General features: G+C 47.4%; 1 protein-coding gene across 2 annotated transcripts in view; it reads left to right on the top strand.

Moving 5' to 3' along the window:
• MALT1 (MALT1 paracaspase) overlaps nt 1-20,281 on the top strand; it is a 69,909-nt gene extending 49,628 nt beyond the window's left edge. For both annotated transcript variants that reach the window (XM_070361964.1, XM_070361965.1), the window contains 7 exons: nt 3,932-4,109; nt 4,741-4,815; nt 5,496-5,623; nt 10,149-10,298; nt 10,647-10,804; nt 11,967-12,092; nt 14,740-20,281. In XM_070361964.1, the coding sequence (XP_070218065.1) occupies nt 3,932-4,109; nt 4,741-4,815; nt 5,496-5,623; nt 10,149-10,298; nt 10,647-10,804; nt 11,967-12,092; nt 14,740-15,180 (1,256 nt within the window). In that variant the 3' untranslated portion in view covers nt 15,181-20,281. The remainder of the gene's footprint in view (nt 1-3,931; nt 4,110-4,740; nt 4,816-5,495; nt 5,624-10,148; nt 10,299-10,646; nt 10,805-11,966; nt 12,093-14,739) is intronic.
• Nucleotides 20,282-26,397: the final 6,116 nt, after the last annotated feature.

Below are 26,397 nucleotides of genomic sequence, written 5' to 3' on the forward strand. Positions count from 1 at the left end.
AACCTGGGTCTCCTGCCTTGCAGGCAGATTCTTTACCATCTGAGGAAATTTATAAGCCCCCTAATATAATGGGACAGGGAAAACGCTATGTATGGAATGCAAATACCTATCAGCTATATGATTTTAAGCATATTATTTGTTTTAAAATTTTATTTTCTCACCTATAAAGTAGGTCATTTAAAAATTGTTACAGGTTAAAATCTGATCATGTTTATGAAAATCATGAAAATGCCATGCAGATATAAAATTTCTTTATTACAGTTACTTTTATCAAAGAAACTGTGTCTACATAGAACTGTAAAGTGCCAGTGTGTGATTTGAAGTGTCAAGGCTGCTGTAGGATTTCCCAGCAGGGTGGGACTGAAATGTGTTCAGAAGCTGAAGGCCAGGTGATAACTTGCCCAGGGTCTGAACCTGAGATCAGCCCAAGCCTTGGCAAAGATTTGGGTAGATGGGAAGAGAGTGTGACTTGAGTAGGGCCATGGAGATTGCAAATAAGCGTATCTTGCTCTGGAAGCAGGAAAGAGACGGACAGGGAGTGGAGTCAGATTTTGAATACTAGACAGTGTAAATCTTGCACTTTTAAAGTACATGGGTCTTTTCCTCATTTTATAAACATTTTTCTTGAACTGTAGTTTATTTCCCACGTTGCGTTAGTTTCTGCTGTGCAGTGATGATTGGCTGTGTGTACACAGACCCCCTCCCTGCCAGACCTCCCCCCAGCCCCGCGGTCCCACCGCTCCAGGTCACCGCACAGCCCCGAACTGAGCTCCCCGCTCCGCGCTGCACAGCAGGTCCCAGTTCAGTGATTTTCAGTGTCCACACAATGCCGTTCAGTCAGCTAACTCCAGAACGTTGTCATCGGCCCCCAGACCCTGTATCCACTCGCTGTCCCTCCTCATTCCTGCTGACCCCAGACTCCGACAGCAGCAAACCGCTCGCTGCCTCTGGGTTTGTCTCCCGAGGACTCTGCTAGGAATGGAGTCACTCCCTGCCAGTCCTTCTGGGTCTGGCTTCAGTCACTTCTGGCACAGTGCATCCAAGCTTCCTCTGTGTTGTAGCGTTACTTTTATGACTAATTAATCATCCACTGTGTGGATAGAGAACGTTTATTCATTGATCAGCAAATGGACATTTAACCATTCTCCACTATTTAGATATTAGAACTAGTGCCCCTGTGAACACATTGCATGTGCACATTCTTGTGGACACGTGTTTTCAGTTCTCCTGGATATTTACCTTGGCGTGGCATTTCTGGGTCATAGAATGCTGTTTTGCTGAGGAACCGCCTGATTGCAGAGGGCTTGCGCTACCGTATGTTCCTACCAGAAGCAAACGAGGTTCCTACTCCCTCTTCACCCTCGCCTGCCTTCGCTCTCACCTTTGTGGTCACAGCCTCCTGATGAGTGTGAAGGGGCGTCACACCGTTTTGTTCTGCCTTTCCCTAATGGTTGCTAATATCGAGCTTCTCCTCCTGTGCCTGTTTGCCATTTGTATGTTCTCTTTGGAGGAATGTTCATTCAAGTCTGTTGCACGTTTTAAAATTGTCTTTTTCTTGTTGAAGAGTTCTTCATACATTCTGGATACAAAGTGTCCTTGTAGATATATAATGTGTCCTCACAAATACTAATCTGTCTATGCGGACATGTTCTCCCATTCTGTGAGTTATCTTTTCACTTACTTGATTTTCATTGATTCACTAATTAAACCCACTGTGTACCGTGATTTTCTAAACACTTTGATTTACAGCAATAATTTAATTCCTTCTAGGCTGGTCTCCTTTCTGTTAGCTGTCATTCCAGGGCCAGGCCTTGTTGGTCTCTGTGCCCGCTGCCTATAAGGCACCTTCCTTCCTCCCTGCCTTTCCAGACTGTTCCCTTTCTCTCTGGACCATCCGTTGTCACTTCCCCTCATGCTGATGCTCCCCTCGGCACTTTATGTATCTCGTACAGCGTTGCTATAATCCCATGATGTGTGCTATTTAATTACACGCCGGCTTTTCTGTGTGTGACTGATAGCGTGAGCGTGCCTGAATGAGCTGCAAGACCCTCAGGGCCAGGAGCTCTGTGTTCATTTCTTTTTCATCGTCCCTGCCACATACATGATGATGAGCACCCACAATGAACAAACCAGTGTGTGTCCATTTTGTCATTTTTTTACCCAGAATGATACATATGAAAGAACCATTTTTCTTATTTAAGTAGGAATTCAGGAAAAGTTGACAACCTGGATCCTGCCCTGTGGAACCAAGGAAGCAAGTTTTCTTTCCTGCTGAAAACCACGTTCTTGCTGGGAGTTGGGGGCTGCAGCTGAATTAGCTTTTTTTTTTTCTCCTTCTAAATGCCTTTTTACTGTTTACTGTAGAATACACATAAAGAAGTCATCACTTCAGACTGTTGACGGAGAAGAATCAGTGGGCACCAGAGTGCCGGCCTAGGGGACTATGTTCACAAGTATTCCTAGCAAATAGGAATGTCAAACGTTTTTATAAGGAAGCCCACACTGAGTTTTTTTTAAGAAAAAAAACCAACTTCTTTTCAAGAAGGTGTTTAGAGTTGTTTGGTGTGATTTTTTATAGTACCATTTCTCAGTAAAGAAATAATAACTCATCTGTGAACACTAAAACTAACACAGATTTTAGATTAATTCAGACTATAGAAAGTAAATGATATTTATACCTGCATAACAATGGCACCCCACTCCAGTACTCTTGCCTGAAAAATCCCATGGGTGGAGGAGCCTGGTGGGCTGCAGTCCATGGGGTCGCTAAGAGTCAGACATGACTGAGCAACTTCACTTTCACTTTTCTCTTTCATGCATTGGAGAAGGAAATGGCAACCCACTCCAGTGTTCTTGCCTGGAGAATCCCAAGGACGGGGGAGCCTGGTGGGCTGCCGTCTATGGGGTCGCACAGAGTTGAACACAACTGAAGCGACTTAGCAGCAGCAGCAGCAACAAAAAAATAGCAATCCACGAAATGAGATTTCCCTTCCCTGCCTAGAAAAAGATACATGGGTATTTTTCTAACCCCCTAATATTATAAGGAAATGCTGTGGAATCTCTTACACCTGGCATGGCAGTGGCTGTTCCCCTGAACTGTGTTTATTCCTTCATCGGTTAAACACTCACTGAACTCCTGCTGTGTGCCAGGAACACACAGATGAAGGAGAGACTGCCCTGCCTGGAGAAGCCCTGCTTTCAGAGACCACAGATGAGCCACAGGAGCCCTCAGCCTTGTTTGTTTTTAAACATCCTGAGGTGAAATTGCATTCCGCATTATACTATTGGTTATAGATGTGCCGTTTTCATGAATTAAAATACACTTCAGAGGAGCATCTTTTTAAAAATTTCTTACATATAAGGTACTGGTTGAATTATCGTATGGTAATCACTGCTGTACAGCAAAGTGACTCAGTTATACGTATATATGTGTGTGCGTGTGCTTTCTTTTTCATGTTCTTTTCCATATGGTTTATCACAGGTCACTGTGCTGTCAGTAGACCTTGTTGTTTTTCCATCCCGTATATACCAGTTTGTATCTGTTAATCGCAAACTCCCAGTCCAGCCCCTCACACACAGCCCAGCCCCTTGGCAACCACCAGTCTAGTCTCTGCGTCCGTGTTTCTGTTTCATAGGTAGGATCATTTATGTCACATTTTAGATTCCACATACAAGTGATACCATCTGGTATTTCTCTTTCTGACTTGCTTCTCTAGTTGCACAGGATAGCATCCTGATGTTGGTTTAAAATTCAGTACTTAAATGAAGACTGTTGCCAAGATAATTTTCAAGGCAAATTCAGTTAACACTTGAATGTGTTCATAGTTGTATCTCTCTTAAATAAGTATGCATTCATGTCAAGAAAGTAAGTCGTTTTGTTTTAAAGACTGCTACCTGCTCAGATTGCAGTTTCTCCTTTCTTGCTCTTCAGGGCTGTTGTATTACGCAGGACATGGATATGAGAACTTCGGGAACAGCTTTATGGTCCCTGTGGATGCTCCAAATCCGTATAGGTCTGAAAACTGTCTGTGTGTACAGAATATACTGAAACTGATGCAAGAAAAGGAAACAGGACTCAACGTGTTCCTGCTGGACATGTGCAGAAAAAGGTAGACTCCAGTCTCCACGCGGAGGCTTGTTGATGGCAGTTAAACATCAGCCTCGACAAGCTAAATCTGATGGCAAACCCAGGAAGCCTTCGAACACTTAGAGTTGCTGAATTTTAGATTGTAGAGTGGGACTGATTAAGAAGAAAACTAGAAAATAGATTTTCTCTGTGTGTTTTCAACTTTTTCCTGCCTGCTGTAGAATAGAAGTGGTGAGCAAAAGGGCATGGGTACTAACTCATATAGCCCCTCAGACTGCCTTTAGAACATCTTCTACAATCCCTGCAGCTGTTCCTCCAGGAATTAGCAGACTCAAAACTCAAAAGAGTGGGGGCCCTTAGCATCTTTTGGCTTGCTCAGCTTTTACCAATCAAAATCCAGTGCCCGAGTTCAAGTGCAACTCCAGTTTTAAAAGCTAACAAGAAAAAAGGGTGATTCTCTGCTGTCTCAGTTGTTGGGGAGTCCTGGATTACATTTGGTAAATACATAGCTGGTTGAAAGTGATAGGTTCAGAGTTCCTTTATGTGCTACAGAATAGTATATTTTTTCACTGTATTATTTGTGCTCTTTTAAGAATGCCATTTTAACTTTTTGTATTTGTATCTGTCCTTTTCATCTTCTGCCTTTTAAATAGAAATGACTATGATGACACCATCCCAATCCTGGACGCCCTGAGAGTCACTGCCAACATTGTCTTTGGATATGCCACGTGAGACTTCAGTGTTGGCGATTCCGTCATTCTTTGATGACTTTTTTTTTAATACAGCAGGGTTTCTGTGTGTGTGTGTGTGTGTGTGTGTGTGTGTGTGTTTTACTGTCCTGGCTCTTCGATGTTGCTCAAGTTTTTCCCTAGTTGTGGCAAGTGGGGGCCACTCTCTAATTGCGCTGCGTGGGCTTCCCACAGTGGAGCCTTCTCGCTGCAGAGCACGGGCTCTGGGGCACAGGCTCAGGACTTGCGGCTCCGGCTCGAGAGCGTAGGCTTAGAACTTGCGGCGCACACGCTTAGTTGGTCTGCAGCGTGTGGGATCCTCCCAGGTCAAGGATCAAACCCGTGTCTCCTGCCTTGGCAAGTGAATTGTTTACCACTGAGCCATCAAGGAAGCCCAATGACTTCTTTTTGATTGTAGATTAGAAGCCTAGAAATATCCATAGCCATCTAGGCATAAATTTGCCTCGATATTCTTAATACAAAATTTTAAATAATTGACCTCAGCACTTTAGAGCTTGGCATCTTTTTTCTAAGTCCCAAAGCACTTAATTCTTGCTTAAAGGTCAATTCTTTAATTAAGATGCCCTGTGAGAGGCAGGGTATTACATGAGACTCATTAGTTTTTATAGGAGCCTCGTGGGGCAAGTGTTTGCTTTTTTTTTAAATGTCTTTCTTTGCAGGTGTCAAGGAGCAGAAGCTTTTGAAATACAGCATTCTGGGTTGGCAAATGGAATCTTCATGAAGTTTTTAAAGGATAGGTTATTAGAAGAAAAGAAAATTACTGTGTTACTGGATGAAGTTGCAGAAGGTAAAATAAAAACTAAAGAGAAAGCTACTTATGGTTCTCTTGAGTATTTTAATCCTACAGTCATTATATGGGTTTGGAATTAGTATCTATTTCATAGAACAATGAAATAGTTTATATAACGTTCATACGACTGCTTCTTTCCTCATTGGCTTAGCTGTATGCATTAGTGTAGCATTACTTTGACCTGCAAGGCTGAGCCCAGACACGATTGTGAAATAAATGAAGCTTAATCCTCAAAACTCTTTACCTTCTTTCAATACTTAGTGCCTGATGCCACCCAGTCTGCTTATTTGGAAAAAAGAGAAAAAAAGTTGTCCAATGAGTATTTTCTTTCAGGGTCAAACAGATGAAACTATAGAAATTTCGAGGCCCTGTGGGAAAAGGCTGGGTTCTTTTTTTTTTGTTTGACGAATTTGGGAGTTTGAAACCCTGCTTGAAGGACGGGACCCTGGCGGTCTGCCCCGCACACGTCTGCCGTCCCTGCTGCTCTCTGTTGCCTCCTGGCGGTGCTGTGCTCATGTCGCTCCCTGAGAAGCACCTGTTACCCCGTAGATGGACGCGTCTCTTTTTAACACCATTAGTCGCTCAGCCGTGTCCGACTCTTTGCCACCCCATGGGCTGTAGCCCTCCAGGCTTCTCTGTCCGTGGAATTCTCCAGGAAAGAATACTGGAGTGGGTTGCCATCCCCTTTTCCAGGGGATGTTCCTGACCCAGGAATCGAGCCCAGGTCTCCTGCATTGCAGGCAGACTCTTTACCATCTGAGCCACCAGGGAAGCTCGTAAGTCATATTAAAAAGAAGGCAGTTCTTTTGGAAACTGGCTCCCTAGAAAATGGAGCTTCATGGATGTTCCAGAGATGGCATCTGAATGTTTCACGACCCGCTCATTAGTCACATTCATTTATTTTCATGTTTTTATCAGTGTACATCCTTAGCTGGATCATTTGACTTCACTACTTTCCCCTTTAATGTAGACAGCCAGGGCCCTGACCCTCCTTCTTCAACCAAAGAAGTTCTGCTTTTATCTGTTTTACATATTGTGTGGGCTTCTATTTAAAGTTCTCATTTGAAGACAAAGTTCCGGTGCCTAAGAAAAAAGCCTTTGGAGTGTCAGTTATTTTCAAAGTGAGATCTGCTCCCAAGACTCTAAAATGTTTTATTCTAATTTTAATCTATCACTATCTTAAAACTTAATAAAAAGCACCAGTTCACCCACCTGTTGTTCTGTCAATAAATGGCATCCCAGTATATTTGAACTTCTGGATTATATTTTTATTTATATGTTATTATACATTTGAACTTTGAACTCTTCAGGATAATTTATTCTGAATACTTTTAAGTTTTCAAAGATCATAGGCCGAACAGTTGAGGAGAAAAACCACCTTTCCGGTTTCAGTTATGTGCCAGTGAAACAAGAGAGGAAATAAATTGGTTGCTGTTATAAGGTTCCTGCTGTCAATCTGTGACCCCAGATTTTGGGGTTTGTACTTGAAACAGCATTATTAAATTGCTTGAAACTGCAAGATAAATTCTTTCCTATGTAGTTCTGGCAATATGGCATTTAAGGTACCTGATGCCATCTTGCTCTATAAAACTCCACAATCTGCTAGAAAAAAATATTTATTCAATTAGTGATGTACTTTTTACTAAGTCCCTTGGAACATACTTCTGACGGTTTTTATTATGAGTCGGATGTCCAGCATGAATCTCAGACTTTGACAGTAACCTATATCCAATTATATGTTCCCTCTATCTCTTTCCTTGCTCCCCCTTTCATGGGGTTCAGTTCAGTTCAGTCGCTCAGTCATGTCCCACTCTTTGCGACCCCATAGACTGCAGCACGCCAGGCCTCCCTGTCCATCACCAACTCCCACAGTTTACTGAAACTCATGTCCATGGAGTCAATGATGCCATCCAACTATCTCATCCTCTGCCATCCCCTTCTCCTCCCGCCGTCAATCTTTTCCAGCATCGGTCTTTTCAAATTAGTCAGTTCTTCACATCAGGTGGCCAAAGTATTGGAGTTTCAGCTTCAACATCAGTCCTTCCAATGAACACTAAGGACTGATCTCCTTTAGGATGGACTGGTTGGATCTCCTTGCAGTCCAAGGGATTCTCAAGAGACTTCTCCAACACCACAGTTCAAAAGCATCAATTCTTCAGCTTTCTTTAAAGTCCAACTCTCACATGCATACATGACTACTAGAAAAACCATACCCTTGACTAGATGGACCTCTGTTGGCAAAGTAACATCTCTGCTTTTTAATATGCTATCTAGGTTGGTCATAACTTCTTCCAAGGAGCAAGCATCTTTTTAATTTCATGGCTGCAATTACCATCTGTAGTGATTTTGGAGCCCAAGAAAATAAGGTCTGTCACTGTTTCCAGTGTTTCCCCATCTATTTCCCATGAAGTGATGGGACCAGATGCCATGATCTTCATTTTCTGAATGTTGAGCTTTAAGCCAACTTTTTCACTCTCCACTTTCATTTTCATCAAGAGACTTTTGAGTTGCTCTTCACTTTCTGCCATAAGGGTGGTGTCATCTGCATATCTGAGGTTATTGATATTTCTCTCGGCAATCTTGATTCCAGCTTGTGCTTCATCCAGCCTAGGGTTTCTCATGATGTACTCTGCATATAAGTTAAATAAGCAGGCTGACAATATACAGCCTTGACATACTCCTTTTCCTATTTGGAACCAGTTTGTTATTCCATGTCCCATTCTAACTGTTGCTTCCTGACCTGCATACAGATTTCTCAAGAGTCAGGTCAGGTGGTCTGGTATTCCAGTCTCTTTCAGAATTTTCCACAGTTTGTTGTGATCTACACAGTCAAAGGCTTTGGCATAGTAAGTAAAACAGAACCAGATGTTTTTCTGGAACTCTTGCTTTTTCGATAATCCAGCGGATGTTGGCAATTTGATGTCTGGTTCCTCTGCCTTTTCTAAAACCAGCTTGAACATCTGGAAGTTCATGGTTCACATACTGTTGAAGCCTGCTTGGAGAATTTTGAACATTACTTTACTAGCGTGTGCATCCTTCTAAATCTTATCATTCCCTTGATTTGCTTCTGAAATAGTTTTAACTGAGTTTATGTATGTCTGCAAAAAGTAGGAATATTTTAATTTGTGTGCTTAGTTGCTCAGTTGTGTCTGATTCTTTGTGATCCCATGGACTGGGGTCCGCCAGGCTCCTCTGTCCATGGGGATTCTCCAGGCAAGAATACTAAAATGGGTTGCCATGCCCTCCTCCAGGGGATCTTCCTAACCCAGGGATTGAACCCAGGTCTCCCGCATTGCAGGCAGATTCTTTACCATCTGAACAACTAGGGAAGCCCTTATTTTAATTTAGTTGTTTTGTAACTTCCCTCTGTCTCTCTGACCTTACTGTTATTCGTGAAAGACAAACATTTGGAATCTCTTTCTGAGTAAAAGGGATCAAGTCTTAGAGTTTTATATCTGTTTTCCCAGATAAGAAACTACTTTCCAAGACCAGATGTTATTAATTTATTTTTATTAATAATATTTACAGAAATAGGATGAATTTCAGAGAAGGCAATGGCAACCCACTCCAGTACTCTTGCCTGGAAAATCCCATGGACGGAGGAGCCTGGTAGGCTGCAGTCCATGGGGTCCCTAGGAGTCGGACACAACTGAGCGACTTCACTTTCACTTTTCACTTTCATGCATTGGAGAAGGAAATGGCAACCCACTCCAGTGTTCTTGCCTGGAGAATCCCAGGGACGGGAAAGTCTGTTGGGTGCCGTCTATGGGGTCACACAGGGTCTGACGTGACTTAGCAGGATGAATTTGTTGTAATGTATCCATGCAAAAGAATGTAATATGGTTTTATAAATTTAAATTGAGATTTGTCAGTATTCATGTCTTAAATTATGTTGCATGAAAACAGTGTATTAGAAAAGCACATGTATAACATTTTTAGTAAGTTCAAAACCTAAAACATTGACATATACTATTAATACTTACATGAGTAAAAATTACAATATGTGTAAGAATATACACAGTACTTTGGTTACTTTGAATTGGGGAGACAGTAATGGTGTTTTAACATTGTTTTAACACGTTATTTCTTTTCTAAAAAATAAATCTGAGATAAAGACACCACAATATTTTAACTTTCTCTTCGCTGTGTAGTCATTTGTTTATTAACTGAACGTATTTCTCCACAGAGTACACATAAACTTATCATGACTACTCTTACAGTAAAGTAATATACTTTCACTTCTTTGTGAACTTCAAGGCTTAGCATATTAGGGACTCATCAATAGAATTATAGAAGGTAAAAGCTAGAAAGGGGCCTTTAGAAGTGAGCTGGTCCAGTATTTTTATCTGTTTGCTCACACCATATCCTTAGCACTTAGAACCATGCCTGGCACATAGTAGGTTCTTGGTAGGTGTCTGGAGTGAGTAAGTGATGTTGAGAATATAACTTGATTTGTAGGAGGGTTCTTGGCCAAAATGAAAGGATGTGGTCTTAAACATTATATTCATGTCTTATCTTTTAGATATGGGTAAATGTCACCTTACCAAAGGCAAGCAGGCTCTAGAGATTCGAAGTAGCTTATCTGAGAAGAGAGCCCTCACTGACCCAATCCAGGGAGCAGCACATTCTGCGGAGTCTCTGGTGCGAAACCTCCAGTGGGCCAAGGCGCACGGTACCATGAGATCTTCTTATGCTCTCTCTCCATTATGTGTTCATGTAAAACCATGAAGTCGTCTTTCCCTCTGAATTCACAGATTTCCTCCAGACTTTGCTGTGAATATGTTTTAGCCTAGTGAGTGGGATCTTAGTTCCTTAACCAGGGATTGAACCCAGGTGCTCGGCAGTGAAAGCAGAGTCCAAACCACTGGGCCTCCAGGGAATTCCCTGCAACACTTTTAAGCAACAGAAATAGCTCTAATAGCATTTTGCCCCATAAATAATATTTGTTTGTTGCTTATCATCAGAAAACTCACCAAAAATTCTTTAATTATTTATATAAGTTTTTATTGTTCTTTTTTAGAGCTTCCAGAAAGTATGTGTCTTAAATTTCAGTGTGGTGTTCAGATTCAATTAGGATTTGCAGCCGAGTTTTCCAACGTCATGATAATCTATACGAGTATAGTCCACAAACCACCCGATATATTAATGTGCGATGCCTATGTTACTGACTTTCCACTTGTAAGTCTCTACTTTTTTCTTTTATTTAAACTATAATGGTATAGCCTCACTAAAGACTAAATTTTTGAAAACTTAAAAGTTTATGATTAAATATAAAGGAAGTATGTATACATATATTACATATATAAAAATATTTGTATTTAATACTCATAATATTTAAAAACTGATCGCCAAAATACCTTAAATATGTTAAATTTAGGAGTGTCTTAAGTTCACCCAGGAAATAAGCCTTTAATTTCTCTTACCCTAAATAGTATTTCACATATGAAGGAATAAAACGTGCTACACATACGTCCAGAATTAATCTCTTCTTAAAAACTTGCCCCAAAATAGTTACTACAACAGCGGGAGTCATACTTGTCAAACTATAGTAGTGTATTGGAATAGAAACCTAGCTCTTTCCAAACACTTGGATACGATATTCATTTTGTTTTGGCCTAAAGGAGCCACCAGACAAAATCCCTTTTCCTGCACCGTTGCGGTAAATTGAGCCGTAAGCACGGAGTAAGGCACATACCCCAGAACGTCTCCCTCGCTTCTGGGCTTCCTGGAGGGTGGTGCCCTGTGTGAGAGCCTGCGGCCTGCACTGACCCCAGAACTAGACGGATCCGTCCCGCAGTCCTGGCAGCCCAGGCCCAGGATGGGGCCCCAGACGCTGGGCCGGCCAAGCCTGAAGGCTGCTCTCGAGTCACAGCGCAGATCGCTTGCTCTTGGCAGCAGTTGGCTGCAAAAGAAGAAAAAAGAGGGGAGGGGAAGCTGCCTTTGGCACGTCCATTTATTCCTGTTAAATATACAAGTCACATAAATCCACCTGCACCTTCCCCACAGTGATGACTAAGGGGGGAGGGAGTCCAGGAGCCACAGGCTCATGGGGCAAACTTAAAGGAAACCTGGGGACGCTTCTTCAGAGTGCTTGCAGAAACAGTTTGAAAAGAACTGTCCTTCCAGAGCTAACTTCTTAAGTGTATCGGTGAGGAATTTAGAATTCCGTTCATTATTATGATTCTAGAATGTTATCTCCATTGTTTCTTTAGCCCTGGGTAGGGTTTACCTACTCAGATCACAGTTCATTGGAGAGCAGCACCTGTTAAGATGTTTCATGGTCACAGATGATGTTGTGATTTTCATTGATTTCATTAATAACGCTTTCTGGTTTTCACAGGATCTAGATATTGATCCCAAAGATGCAAATAAAGGGACCCCTGAAGAGACCGGCAGCTATTTAGTATCAAAGGAGCTTCCCAAGCACTGCCTGTACACTAGACTCAGCTCACTGCAGAAATTAAAGGTTACTACTTTTCCTATTTATAACTGGGCTCATAACTGGTGGCTCAGACGGTAGAGAATCCACCTGCAATGCAGAAGACCTAGGTTCAGTCCCTGGGTGGGGAAGATGCCCTGGAGGAGGGCATGGCAACCCGATCCAGGATTCTTGCCTGGAGAATCCCACGGACAGAGGAGTCTGGCGAGTCCACGGGGCCGCAGAGAGCGACTGAGCAGAAGGAAAACTTTATGAAAGTGAAAATGCATTTGTGCCTGTGAACCGTGTACTGGGCCAGAGATGTGCTGCTTCATCGCATATTAAGTTGAAGCAGAGAGAACGGCTTTACCGCAAGTCTCATCAGTGACCTTTTTCACATTTTGTATCCTGTTCTTAATAATGGCCCGAGGATTTGTGTGTGAGAATGCATGTCATTACCCTCCATGTTATTAAAAAGTTAGAGACACAGAGCATAGTCTACTTGTAAAGACCTTAGCATTTTCAAATAAGCATTTCCCAGTTCGGTGACTTTCTGCAAAACACAACAAATTAGAATGGGAATTTATTTTGATCTTTTTTCATTTCTTGTTGACCTTACGCATGAGAAACTACATGATTTTCATGGTCTATAGGGTTGAGCTTTGCAATAGAACCATATTCTTGCCAGACTCGAGTTCTATTTAGAGCTACATGACCCTAGGAGGCCTTAGCCAAACCCTGGGGCGTGAAGTGAGCACTACGGACAGTCACACCAGGACGGCAGTCATAAGCCTGCCCCGCCTGTTCCTGGCTGGTCAGCCGGCACGTGCCTTGTGTCTCTGAACTTCTGTCCATTCTCCGATTCAGGTATACGTCTCCACTTGTGCTTGTGGGTTATTACTTCATAATATTTTTAAAACAGCTAAAATTTTCACCTGGATATGAAGCTGATTTTTTTGGGCGGGGGCGCCGTGCTGGGTCTTCATGGCCGCACGTGGGCGTTCCGCTTGTCGCGGGGGGGTCTTCAGGCCGCACGTGGGCGTTCCACTAGTTGCGGGGGGTCTTTGGGCCGCACATGGGCGTTTTGCTAGTCACGGGGGGGGTCTTCGGGCCGCACGTGGGCGTTCCGCTACTTGCGGGGGGGGTCTTCGGGCCGCACGTGGGCGTTCCGCTAGTCGCGGGAGCGGGGAGGGGTCTCCGGGCCGCACATGGGCGTTCCGCTAGTCGCAGGGGTCTTTGGGCCGCACATGGGCGTTCTGCTAGTCGCGGGGGGTCTTCGTGGCCGCACATGGGCGTTCTGGTAGTCGCCGGGGATCTTCGGGCCGCACGTGGGCGTTCCGCTAGTCGCGGAGGGTCTTCGGGCCGCACATGGGCGTTCTGCTAGTCACGGGGGGTTCGTGGCTGCACGTGGGCGTTCTGCTAGTCGCGGAGGAGGGGCCGGGCCGCGCGTGGGGTTCTGCTAGTCACGGGGGGTTCGTGGCTGCACGTGGGCGTTCTGCTAGTCGCGGAGGGTCTTCGGGCCGCACATGGGCGTTCTGCTAGTCACGGGGGGTTCGTGGCTGCACGTGGGCGTTCTGCTAGTCGCGGAGGGTCTTCGGGCCGCACGTGGGCGTTCTGCTAGTCGTGGGGGGTCTTTGGGCCGCACGTGGGCGTTCTGCTAGTCACGGGGGGTTCGTGGCTGCACGTGGGCGTTCTGCTAGTCGCGGAGGGTCTTCGGGCCGCACATGGGCGTTCTGCTAGTCGCGGGGGGTCTTTGGGCCGCACGTGGGCGTTCTGCTAGTCGCGGGGGGTCTTCGGGCCGCACATGGGCGTTCTGCTAGTCACGGGGGGTTCGTGGCTGCACGTGGGCGTTCTGCTAGTCGCGGAGGGTCTTCGGGCCGCACATGGGCGTTCTGCTAGTCGCGGGGGGTCTTTGGGCCGCACGTGGGCGTTCTGCTAGTCGCGGGGGGTCTTCGGGCCCCACATGGGCGTTCCGTTAGTTGCGGGGTGTTTTTGGGCCGCACGTGGGTGTCCCGCCAGTCACTGGGAGCGGGGCTGCTCCTGGTTGCATTGCTCAGGCTTCTCACTAGGCTGGCATCTCTTGTGGCGGAGCACAGGCTCTAGGCGCACGGGCTTCAGCAGTTCCAGCTCAGAGCTTCAGCGACTGCCGCCCGCGGGCTTGGTGGTTGCGGCCCGCAGGCTCTAGAGCGTGGGCTCAGTAGTTGCGGGCACAGGCTTGTTTGCTGCTCGGCACGTGGGATCGTCCCTGAACAGGGATCGAACCAGCATCCCCTGCACAGGCAGGCAGACTCCCATCCACTGCACCACCAGGGAAGTCCCATAAAGCCGATTATTGTTTCATTAAAAGATATTCCCCGTCTCCAGTAATAGGGAAAGACAGTTTTCCAAGCTCCGCTGCTTGAAAAAATATCTCTTCACTGTTCATCAGGAATGTAATACAAGATCTCTGTGATTCTGTCTATACTAATTAAATATATGGAATGAGGAAAGTGGAAGCTGGTTCTAGCTAGTCTTTATTAGTATAAGGAAAACGTAAAGACTACCTTGAGGGTCTGGAACCTGGGAAAGGAGAGTGAGACTGGCTTTTTTTGGCTGCTGTTTGGTTTTGTCTGGATGTGTGTGTGAATGGTATTCTAAGACTGATCCACTCTCCTGGTTAATGAAAATGACAAAGCTCATCTCTTCTCCTTCCCAGGAGCATCTGGTCTTCACAGTCTGTCTGTCGTATCAGTACTCAGGACTGGAAGACACAGTAGAGGAAAAGCAGGAGGTGAACGTGGGAAAACCTCTCATTGCTAAACTCGACATTCACCGGGGCTCGGGGAGGAAGACATGCTTCCAGACTTGTGTCATGTGTAACGGCCCTTACCCCAGCTCTGCCGCCAGCGCCGCGGGGGCGGCCCGCTACCGCCCACCTCAGGACTCCTTCTCCGGCGCTTACCACTCCCACCTCAGTAACTCAAGCAACGTGATGCCATCAGATGGCTGTCGCTGCAGTCGGACTGCGGACGCCTTCGTTTCAAGTCATCACACCCACCATTACTCGTGTCAGTTTGGCAGAAGCAACGTGCCAGTAGAGACGACGGATGAAATTCCATTCACTTTCTCTGATGGGCTTAGAATTTCTGAAAAGTGACTACTTTGTTCTTGAAAGTTCTCATAATTAATAGATGTCTCATCCAACAGTACTTACATAAAGTGAGATATTAGGGGGAAAGCAAATAGATATACATGTAGCAAGAGAAAATTAGTTAACAGGCATTTCGTGGCAAACTCAGGACTTTGAGATGTTGGAATTATTTAACTACAGACCTCCTCTTAAGATTTTGTGGATGGGTTAATTTGTTCTGTAAGTATGAAGTATGGACATGTATATGTTTATGTACATAACAGTGTTTTCCTCTTGACCACTCTGAAGTATGAGCAGTGGGAACGGCATTACTATAGAATAAGTCATTGTATTTCTAGAACCAGGAAAAGGACCTTGGTGATGATCAGGCTTCACCTAATTTTTGTCAGTGGGAGAAACGCACCGAGGCGTCTTCTGTGAGTTGGAGCTGAGGCCGCCAGGTTTCTACTGCAGTGTTCATTCCACTACACGTCGCCTTCCTGACAGCTTCCGAGACAAGCACAATTTCTGTAGATAGACTCAAAGACGTGTAAATAAGAATGTCTGTGTATAATCTAGGAGCACATGAACTTTAGTTTGTGATTACAGGACTTGGCTACAAATACTAGTTAGGTTTGTGTATAAATCTTTGTAGAACGGGCTGAAATGTCTTATTTCTTACTTCTTAAGGTCATGAAAGCACGTGAGAAGTAATAAAATGTTTTTCTATGGTAAAGCTTTAGGCAGCAGGATAATATTGCTACTGGATAATCTTGGTAGCTGTTTACCTGAATCTTAAAAACCCTGGACCTGACTTCCTTGATAACATGTATTTTCTCATTGAATTTTACTGGCCTTAGGAGATAATCACCTTTGGTTCTACAAAAAGCAAGTTTAAAAAGCAGCTGGCAGTAAAAGGAAAAGGTTGAATTAGTAATTTTAAGACATCCCCAAAGAAAATTGCAGGCCTAGATGTCTCCACTGCTCTATTCTACAGACATTTAAAGAAGGCGCACCAATCCTTTGTAAACTCCTCCCAAAAGTAGAAGAGGAGAGAACACTCTCTGCGACCCCATGGACAGCAGCACACCAGGCCTCCCTGTCCTTCACCATCTCCCGGAGCCTGCTTAAACTCATGTCCATTGAGTCGGTGATGCCACCCAGCCATCTCATCTGTCGTCCCCTTCTCCTGCCCCCAATCCCTCCCAGCATCAGGGTCCTTTCCAATGAGTCGGCTCTTCACATCAGGTGGCCAGCATATTGGAACTTCAGCATCAGCATCAGTCCTTCCAAAGAATGTTCAAAGTTGATTTCCTTTAGGATTGACTGGTTTGATCTCCTTGCTGTTCAAGGGACTCTCAAGAGTCTTCTCCAACATAACAGTTCAAAAGCATACCGTAATACAAAATCAAAGACATCACAGGAAAACTGTAGAGTATTAGCTATTATGACTATAGACACAAAAAATCATCAAAACCCTAGCAAACTAAGTCTAGCAACGTATAAAAAGGGTCTTACACCATGAGCAAGTGAGATATACCCCAGGAATGCAAGCTTGGTTTAATGAGTCATATATAAATTATCTTGTTATTCACCATAGTAATATTCTGCAGTGTCACTGTGAATACTAAATTAGCAAATACAGAGCCATTGCTCCTGGGGGGAGCGTGTGTGTGTTTTACACACATACATATCTCAAGTAGACTATAACCTTAACTCCTAAAAACAATTTATCCTGGTAGATCTGTTTTGCTGTATTAAAAAAATGAGGTTCAGAAGTACTGACTGACTTGGCTGAGGCCCCCTGGCTAACGGGCCAGCGTGGGGACCCAGACCCATCGGGCGGGCCCAGAGGCAGAGCTCGCCCTGCACTGCCTGCATCTTCTGGCCATGTCTGCAGGGGAGCTGAAACAAGAAGGCAGGGCGCGGCCTCGTTTCTCCTCAGCTGAGAACATGCACGTTGGGGAGATCAACTCGTCAACCGTCTGCACACGTCCATGAATGGTCATCGAAGGGCTGCAAGTGTTGACTTGGGGATTATAAACAAACTATAAATAAGTAAATTGGCAAATTCACACAGAATCGTGCGTGAGGATCCTGTTCATAAAGAGAAAAGTGACCATTAACATTGTTTTGTTTAACTTTTCATCGTGTATTGGGGTACAGCTCATTAACAATAAATTAAAACTGGATTTGACACTTTGGGGTCACCTGACCTTGTTGTGGTCCCAGGAAATAACCTCGTTTCGGGGCGCGCAGTGGCATTCCCACCAGGAAGATGAAGTGTGCCTGTTGGGGACGGCCAGGTGAGCCCTCCCTGGAAGCACACCCATGGGGACGGGTGAAGAGACTGTAAGCATGTTAGGAACCAGGGGAGACTCTGATGAATCTGGGATCCAGGCTGAACTGACCCAGACACCCATCTCGTTAACCAACGCTGCTGGCGAGCTGGACGCTTAAGCCCAGAGTCCAGTCAACAGCACGTCTGCTGCCAGCAAACTCTCTGACAGAAGGTCTTTAGCAGTCGGAACCCCAGTCGCCCTGAGGCTCACCCTGCTGGTCTGAGAGCCATCCTAGCCGCTGTCTGCTGACTCCACACATCTCAGGCCTGACCCATGAAGTGTCCGTGTCTTAAAGTGACCCTCAGGACCAGCTTTCCCCTCAGTGTTAGGCCCTGGACCCTGTTGGCAGATGTCACCAACACGGCTGACCGGGGCCCAAACCGGGGCTGCAGGAACTGTAATGGTGGTGAGACCTCAGCGCTGCTTTATCTGCTGACTCAGACGGACGTCCCCAAAGATTGCAGTGAGGAAGAAGAAGGACTTTCACAGTGTCCTGCCCACCTGAGCTGCATGGCCAGCCTCCTGCTGAAGACCCATGGGTGGACAGAGGCCTCTTTGCGGCTGGGCCACGGGCAGCCTGCTTCCAAAATGGAAGGGTCGGCTGGCACCACCTGGGAGCTAGCTTTCTGAGCACACGCCTGCGGTCTCGGGGCCCTGGTTAGCCTGGGGCCGGGCTCCTGAGACCTCGTCCCAGAAGCCACAGCCCCAGGGACGACAGCGGGGCCGTGAGGGGACGGAAGGGCCCTTGTAGGCCGCAGGCCCCCAGGTTTCACGTCTGGTCCAGAGGATGTGAGCATGCCCAAGGTCGACGCTGAGCCCAGCTTCAGATGCCCGGGGCGCCTAGGTGGGAAGACCGGGGGTCTCCAGAGTCCCCGATTCCTAAATCAGCCCCGGGGGAGGACTTCAGAGAGACCCCGTGCCTCACGCACAGGTGCCGGCAGGCTCAGCCGACCCCGGACGAGTCCACCACACGCCCTGTGTCTGCTTCCAGGGCCACCTCAGGCCACTGCTGCCCTCGTGGTTGAGCAGCCGGGAGCCAGGGGAGAAGCCGTCGGGCCCCCACCGCCCCAGCCCTCCCTGAGCTCGGCCAGCTTCCTTAGCGCAGGGCCCGGGTGCGCCCTGCGGGTGCCGCTCATGAAAGGACCAGAAAGGTGGCTCTTTGGAGCCCCCCACCCTCAGCCTCCACCCGTGGCGCCTGGGCATGGACTGAGCTGCCTGGGCACCTGCTGCCACCCCCGTGTGGGCTGGTGACCACGGGCGTGCTGCCAGCAGCTGCCCACCGACAGGCTGCCCCCTGCCCTGAGGCAGCGCCCACACTGGCGCCCACGGGCCTGAAGTCCAGAATGCCAGGCACCTGGAGAGGGGCAGGTGGCTCTGCGGGAGGACAGAGGTGTCCTCCCCATGCTGCGCGTTCTGTGTCCTCTCCATGACGATGCTGGTGACGAGGCTTGCTCCGGGATTACAGGGCTTAAGCTGAGAAGCTACAATCCCACTTTCCTCCATAAAACTGCAGATTTCCTTAGCCACTCTGATGCTTCTAGCCACAGCAGCCTTCCTGGTAGAGATGTGATCCTACCAAGAAGAGGCAGCATGAAATTAAAAGGCTTAGGCTCAAGAGGACAGCTCCCCTGGGTTCAAAGCCCAGCCCTCTCATCTCTTAAGCCTCACTTTTCTCCCAAGTACCATCTGCCGCAGGGCTCCTTGTTCTTGTTACTCAGTCGTATCCGACTCTTAGCAACCCCATGGACTGCAGCACGCCAGGCCTCCCTGTCCATCACCAACTCCCGGAGTTCACTCAAACTCATGTCCATCGAGTCAGTGATGCCATCCAGCCATCTCATCCTCTGTCGTCCCCTTCTCCTGCCTTCAATCTTTCCCAGCACCAGGGTCTTTTTCAGTGAGTCGGTTCTTCACATCAGGTGGCCAGAGTATTGGAGTTTCAGCATCAGTCCTTCCATTAAATATTCAGGGGTACTAGTAAGCATTAGGTAAGGTCACCCAATAAAAGCATGAGCAGGCACATAGTAAAAACAAAACATAGGTCACCCACCAGGTTATTAAACTGCAGAGAAAAGAAAGGTGTAGTGGGCTGAATAGCGCCCCCCCCACACCAAGGCAATGGCAGCCCACTCCAGTTTTCTTGCCTGGAGAATCCCAGGGACGTGGGAGCCTGGTGGGCTGCGTCTATGGGGTCGCACAGAGTCGGACACAACTGAAGCGACTGGGCAATAGCAGCAAAGGTATCTCTTAATCCCCCAGAACCTGTGACTGCAACCTTATTTGGAAATATTGTCTTAGCAGATATAACTAAGCATCTGGAGGGAATTCCCTGGTGGTCCAGCGATTAGGGCTCTGTGCTTTCACTGCTAAGGAAAAGCACAATCCTTTGTGCTCAATCCCTGGTGGGGAACTAAGATCCTGCAAGCCGCGTGGTGCAGCCGAAAAACATTTATAAGAAAATAGGCAAAAAAAAAAAAAAAGGATCTGGATGCGAGATCATCCTGGATGAGGGCGGTCCCTACCCCAGTGGCAAGTGTCTGTGCGTGTAAGAGGCGGAAAAGAAGACAAGGCACAGTAGAGGTCGTGTGAAGGTGAGGCGGGCACGCGCGGCACAGCCGCAAGCTGAGCGCGCGCCCCCTACAAGCTGAAGAGGCAGGGAAGGCGTGCCCTGCAGACTCTCCCACGGAGAACGGCCCCGCCAAGACCTCACTTTCTGCCCATTGTCACGAAGTTTGGATTTCTGGCCTCCAGAACTTGGAGACAATAAACTTCCGTTGTTTCATGTCGCCAAGCTGGTGAAAATGGGTTGTGACCGCCGTAGGAACCAGCACAGGATGGCAGCTCGCGGGTGAGGCACCTCCGACTCCAGCCCCGAGCGGCTGGGAAGGACACGGAGGAGAGCGGAGAGCGGGCGGAGCCGGCCGAGCGGCCGCTTCCCCGCTGCTGTTAGTCTCCTGCGCCCCCTCCTGGTCCCAAGGCAGACGCGCGCCCCCGCCAGTCCAGACACTCACTGTCTCCAGAGAAATGGCAGAACGGAGGGGATCTCAACATTTAAAACCGAAGCTTGTCTCCAGGGAGGTCCCTGGTGGCGCAGTGGTTCGGATTTGGCGCCTTGGCCGTCGTGGCCTGGGTTCAGCCCCTCGTCGGGGACCTGAGATCCCACAAGCCGCACGGCGTGACCCAAAAATGTTTCTAAGGATTTTAAACCACGCGTTCTTTCCCCTCGTCCTGAATAACACAGCCAGCTCTTTATCCCGTGTCTTGCTCTCTCACGCTCTGTCCTCTCCCACTGCTCTGTACGTTCAGCTCCGCCGTGATGACCCAGCTTTCCTCTCGCTTCCTTGACCCGCTCCTCCCGGACGGAGGACTGTTCCTGGTAGCCCAACCACGCACCTCCCTGGGGTCCCCTCGACCTTGTCACACAGAAATGAACTCAAACCTTCCCCCGCTGATCACAAACTCCTGTCAGCTCACTTCAACCTAATCAGATCCAAAACACACGAACAGCTCGTGGGGAAGATCCCCCGGAGAAGCAAAGGAGCCGATGGGCTACAGCCTATGAGGTCGCAAGAGTCAGACAGACTCAGTGACTAACCCTCCCCAGCAGGGGAGCAGCTGACGCTCACAGCCAGGAGGGGAGAGCCGGGGCGGCTCGCTGGTGGTGACGTCCGCTGCACCCTCAGAGGAGGGCTCGGACCCCAGTGAGAAACTCTGGGGCCTGAGCAGCAGGGACCAGCGGGCCTGAAGGGGTTGGGGGCCCCCTTTCAGGACTCCAGGTCTGCACCATCTTCCAGGGCCTGCCTGGCTCTCTGGACCAGGCCTTACCTTGTGTTTTGTTGAGTTCTGGGTGAGTTCAGTTCAGTTCAGTTCAGTCGCTCAGTCGTGTCCGACTCTGCGACCCCATGGACTGCAGCACCCCAGGCCTCCCTGTCCATCACCAACTTCCAAAGCTTGCTCAAACTCATGTCCATCGAGTCGGTGATGCCATCCCACCACCTCATCCTCTGTCATCCCCTTCTCCTGCCCTCAAGCTTTCCCAGCATCAGGGTCTTTTTCAATGAGTCAGCTCTTGGCATCAGGTGGCCAAAGTGTTGGAGCTTCAGCTTCAGCATGTCCTTCCAGTGGTGGGTATGCGCTGGGAGCCCAGCAGAGGGCAGTGCAAGCTCATTTGTCCTTCACTTCTGCGTGGGTTTTTTACAACCTGAGAGCTTGCTTCCCGCTGCAGCCCAGAGCACAGGGAAGGCCGTAGCCTCAGGAAGGGCCGCTGGAGCAGCGGTGTTCGCAGCCACTCAGCCAAGCCATGATGAGACCTTGCCAGTGGCCACTGCCCCTCCTGACTCCTCACCGCTTAACTCTGGTGCTGCAGTCCGTGGGGTCGAAAAAGAGCCAGACACTCCTGAAGCCACCTGGCACTCACATAACTGGGATCAAATATACCTAAACCTGAGCATTCCCATCTAAACCATTTCAAGGGCACCGTTCAGTACCGTCCAGTGCACACAGAATGCTCCCACTCTAGAGTTTGTGATTTTTCATGGACAGAACCCGAGGCACAGATATGGTGAAATTCAGAGAAAAGGCCGAGACCTGGAGATTGCTTTCGTTGAGAAAAATAAAGGAGGAATTCCAAGGTGGGCCCCAGAGGTTTCTCAGGCTATGGTGCGCCTACAAACTTTCCAGACCCCTCTGCCTCAAGGGGCTGGGTGGGGGTTTCCTGTCCACTTCAGTCACATCTGCCCCCAGCCTTCCCCAGACACTAGCCAGACAAAACCTGCAACTCAACTGGGAGTAGTAGGGAGCACCCCCAAAGGGATCCCTGCCCATGTTCAGAAACAGAACCAAAGGTTATTCAAAGTGAAAGAAAGTGAAAGTCACTTAGTTGTGTCCGACTCTTTGCGACCCCGTGGACTATGCAGTCTACAGAATTCTCCAGGCCAGAATACTGCAGTGGGTAGCCATTCCCTTCTCCAGGGGATCTTCCCAACCCAGGGACCAAACCCAGGTCTCCTGCATTGCAGGCAGATTCTTTACCAGCTGAGCCACCAGGGAAGCCCAAAGGTTATTCAAAATCCTCTCAAATATCACTCTGAAAACAATCTGTACAGTATGCAAATGAAATGTCAGTGGGAAGTGATGATAATTGGGCCCCAAAACGTTTTAGACTTCCCTGGTGGCTCAGTGATAAAGACTCGGCCTGTCAGTGCAGGAGACAAGGGTTCAATCCCTTGGATTGAATCGGGAAGATCCCCTGGAGAAGGAAGTGGCAACCCAGTCCCGTATTCTTGCCTAGAAAATCCCACGGACAGAGGAACCTGGCAGGCTACAGTCCATGGGGTCGCAAGACACAACTTGGCAACTAAAACAGCAAAACACTTTAAGCAATAAAATGCATTCAGGTTATTTGGCCTTTGATGAGCTCCAAAGCTGAGCAAGACAGAACTTGAATCCCTATAACAACAGCAGCTAGTATTCAGGCAGGTCCTATGAGCCTGGCACAATGTCAGCTGCTTTTCTCATTCAGGCTTTTGTGATGGATGGAGGTATTGTGTCCGTTTTACAGAGGAGGAAACTGGAGCCCCCAGGACTGCTGGACTTGCTCAAGGTCACAGAGGAAGAAAATGGTGGAGCCTGCATTTGGACCCTTCAGACCGGCTCCAGGTAACTGGCTAGTGAACACAGCTTTGCCTGACTTGCCGGGGGCTGAAGTGCAGTGTCTAAGAGAGAACTGCAGAAATTCTGGCTCAGGGGAGCCGAGAAGCCTGGGGAAGGGTGAGTTTCCCATCTTTGAACAAGGTCAGAGCCACCACCAGTTCCAACTGCCCTTAATCTGTCCATCTGGATTGGTAAATTCGCACATGAAAAACGTTAACAGGGGCATTCACGCGCATGCTTACCAGCCAGACCACCTCTTTCCAACACATGCCCTCCATTTCCACCTTAGTGCAAAAAAAAAAAAAGTTGCCAAAAGCACCTCAGAACACCCAGAATGCTTGAACCCTCCAGCAGGAAGACCTCCCGAGCCTGGCCCTTCGTCCCTTTCACACTTGCCTTTGCTGCCAGCTCTTGAAGGGATCTGAACTGAGAGCATCTGGCGAGGAGGTCGTGTCATCCCTTGATCTGAAAGAGCCAAAAGAAAAAGTAGAACAAGAAACACCGAATGAGTTTCTGAACTGATTTGCCTGTACTTCATTTGTTTTTGCTTTAATACATTTTGGCTCTTTTATTTCAAAGTAATGGTAGGTGGTGGGAAAAAAGGGTTTGAAAGTATTCACCTGTGCCAGGCAGCTGAGCAAACAATGAGCTTAATTAACCTCTCTTTCTATCTGACCTTCCCCCTCAACCTGCTCCCACTTCACTGTCACAGGCCGGAGGCGTGGAAGGACCTGTCAGCCACTCTAACTGGTGACGACCTACGTCTGTTTATTCCCTCATTACCCAGCTACACTCACAGACCAAAACCTACAGCCTTCAGAGCCCGGGAGGTGATTGGTTTGTAGCCGAGGCATTTTGAACACACTGTTTCCGTTTTCCCTTTGTTATCCGTTCATTATCTTTTGTAATCGAGGTCTGCTTTCATGTATAGGTACAAGTAGGTGATATTTGAATGTACTTTGAGATAAGTGTTTCAACAGATATTGGGTACTAAAAAAAATAATTGGAACAATAAAAGCCCCGCCCACTGTCTCCAGGGGGGCCGTGTCTGCCTCTGATCCTTTGAATATTTATCTTGCGACATCCCTGGCAGTCCAGTGGTTAAGACTCCATGGAAGGCTGGACTTTAAAAGGCTCACCCTACTTTCTGGAGGAAAACATGTGTACAACTTTAGGGTCTCACCACCCCTAGCTCAGGAGAGCCCCAGCTGTGACCTCCCTTGCCCCCAAGGTGGGGAACATGTGGAGAAGCACAGGTCCCATCTTCATATTTCAGAAGTGCAAGGGCAACTCGTACGTGAAATGGTCCACACTCCTTGGACTCAGAGAAACAGATGTTATGGAAAGATTTCCATATGATAGAGGTTTCTCGTTGAAATGTCACTGAGTCTCTCTGCCCTGATTTCTCAGTGTGGGAGGCAGAACAATGGCTCCCAGAGGTGTCCAAGTCCCCAGGACCTGGGAATGCTGCCTCACATGGCAGAGGTATTTTGCAAACGCGGTTAACCACCTTGAGATGGAGAGATGATCCTGCATCACCCCAGTGAGCCGACGGCATCACCAGGATCCTTATAGCAGGAATGTGGGGAGAGCTAGTTCAGTTCAGTCACTCAGTCATGTTCAACTCTTTGCGACCCCATGGCCTGCAGCACGCCAGGCCTCCCTGTCCATCGCCAACTCCTGGAGTTTACTCAAACTCACGTCCATAGAGTCCGTGATGCCATCCAATCGTCTCATCCTCTGTCGTCCCCTTGTCCTCCTGCCTTCAATCTTTCCCAGCATCAGGGTCTTTTCCAATGAGTCAGTTCTTTGCATCAGGTGGCCAAAGCATTGGAGTTTCAGCTTCAGCATCAGTCCTTCCAGTGAATATTCAGGACTGATCTCCTTTAGGGTGGACTGGTTGAATCTCCTTGCAGTCCAAGGGACTCTCAAGAGTCTTCTCCAACAGCACAGTTCAAAAGCATCAATTCTTCAGTGCTCAGCTTTCTTTATAGTCCAACTCTTATATCCATATGTGACTACTGGAAAAACCATAGCCTTGACTAGACGGACCTTTGTTGGCAAAGTAATGTCTCTGCCTTTTAATATGCTGTCTAGGTTGGTCATAACTTTCCTTCCAAGGAGTAAGCGTCTTTTAATTTCATGGCTGCAGTCACCATCTGCAGTGATTTTGGAGCTCCCCAAATAAGGTCTGTCAGTTTCCATCTATTTGCCATGAAGTGATGGGACCAGATGCTATGATCTTCGTTTTCTGAATGTTGAGCTTTAAGCCAACTTTTTCACTCTCCTCTTTCACTTTCATCAAGAGGCTCTTTAGTTCTTCTTCACTTTCTGACATAATGGTAGTGTCATCTACATGTCTGAGGTCATTGATATTTCTCTCGGCAATCTTGATTCCAGCTTGTGCTTCATCCAGCCCAGCATTTCTCATGATGTACTCTGTGTATAAGTTAAATAAGCAGGGTGACAATATACAGCCTTGACATACTCCTTTTCCTATTTGGAACCAGTCTGTTGTTCCAAGTCCAGTTCTAACTGTTGCTTCCTGACCTGCATATAGATTTCTCAAGAGAAATCTGGAGAGCTAGAGAAGAAAGGAAAAGCTCATGTGATGATGGAAGCAGAGACTGGAGGGGTGCTCCTTGAAAGTGGAGGAAGGGGCAACAAGCCAAGGAACCTAAGCAGCCAACAGAAGCTGAAAAGGCAAGGACACAGACCCTCCCCCAAAACCTCCTGCAAGCCCCCCAGGTGCCCCTTACATCGCTCCTCTCTGCATCTCTTGATTCTCACTCTCAGCTGATTTCACCTGTAATCAAATGTTGGGGAGGAGAAGGGACAAACAAGAACCCTCCTCCATTCTCCTCCCTTATTATCCTGCTCCTGGCTCATCCACAATTATTTCTCAGAGCTTTATTCCTTCCCCACCTTGGGGCAAATAAAGAGTGTCCCTTACCTAGAACTTACAGTGCAAATCCAGGTTGTTTACAGGGGAGTTTTACGGCTTCAGACTCGGGGTCGGCGGGTTGAGAACAGCTTGTTCCTTGCCCTGTCCTGACTTTACTGCCATATTACTCAGATTAACAGTTCATCCGTGTTCCCTTTTTTGGCCAGTCACTTCCAAGGGATTTTGTGAAGATTCATAAGCTAGCATTTACAAAGCACTCTTTGAACTCCTACATAAATAAAAAATCTCACAGTTGGAAATCCCGATGCCTTTTAATGAGTCCTTTTAAAATCCCAAAGCATTTAA

This window comes from Bos mutus, chromosome 24 (assembly GCF_027580195.1).
Source record: "Bos mutus isolate GX-2022 chromosome 24, NWIPB_WYAK_1.1, whole genome shotgun sequence".
NCBI classification, from domain to species: Eukaryota; Metazoa; Chordata; class Mammalia; order Artiodactyla; family Bovidae; genus Bos; species Bos mutus.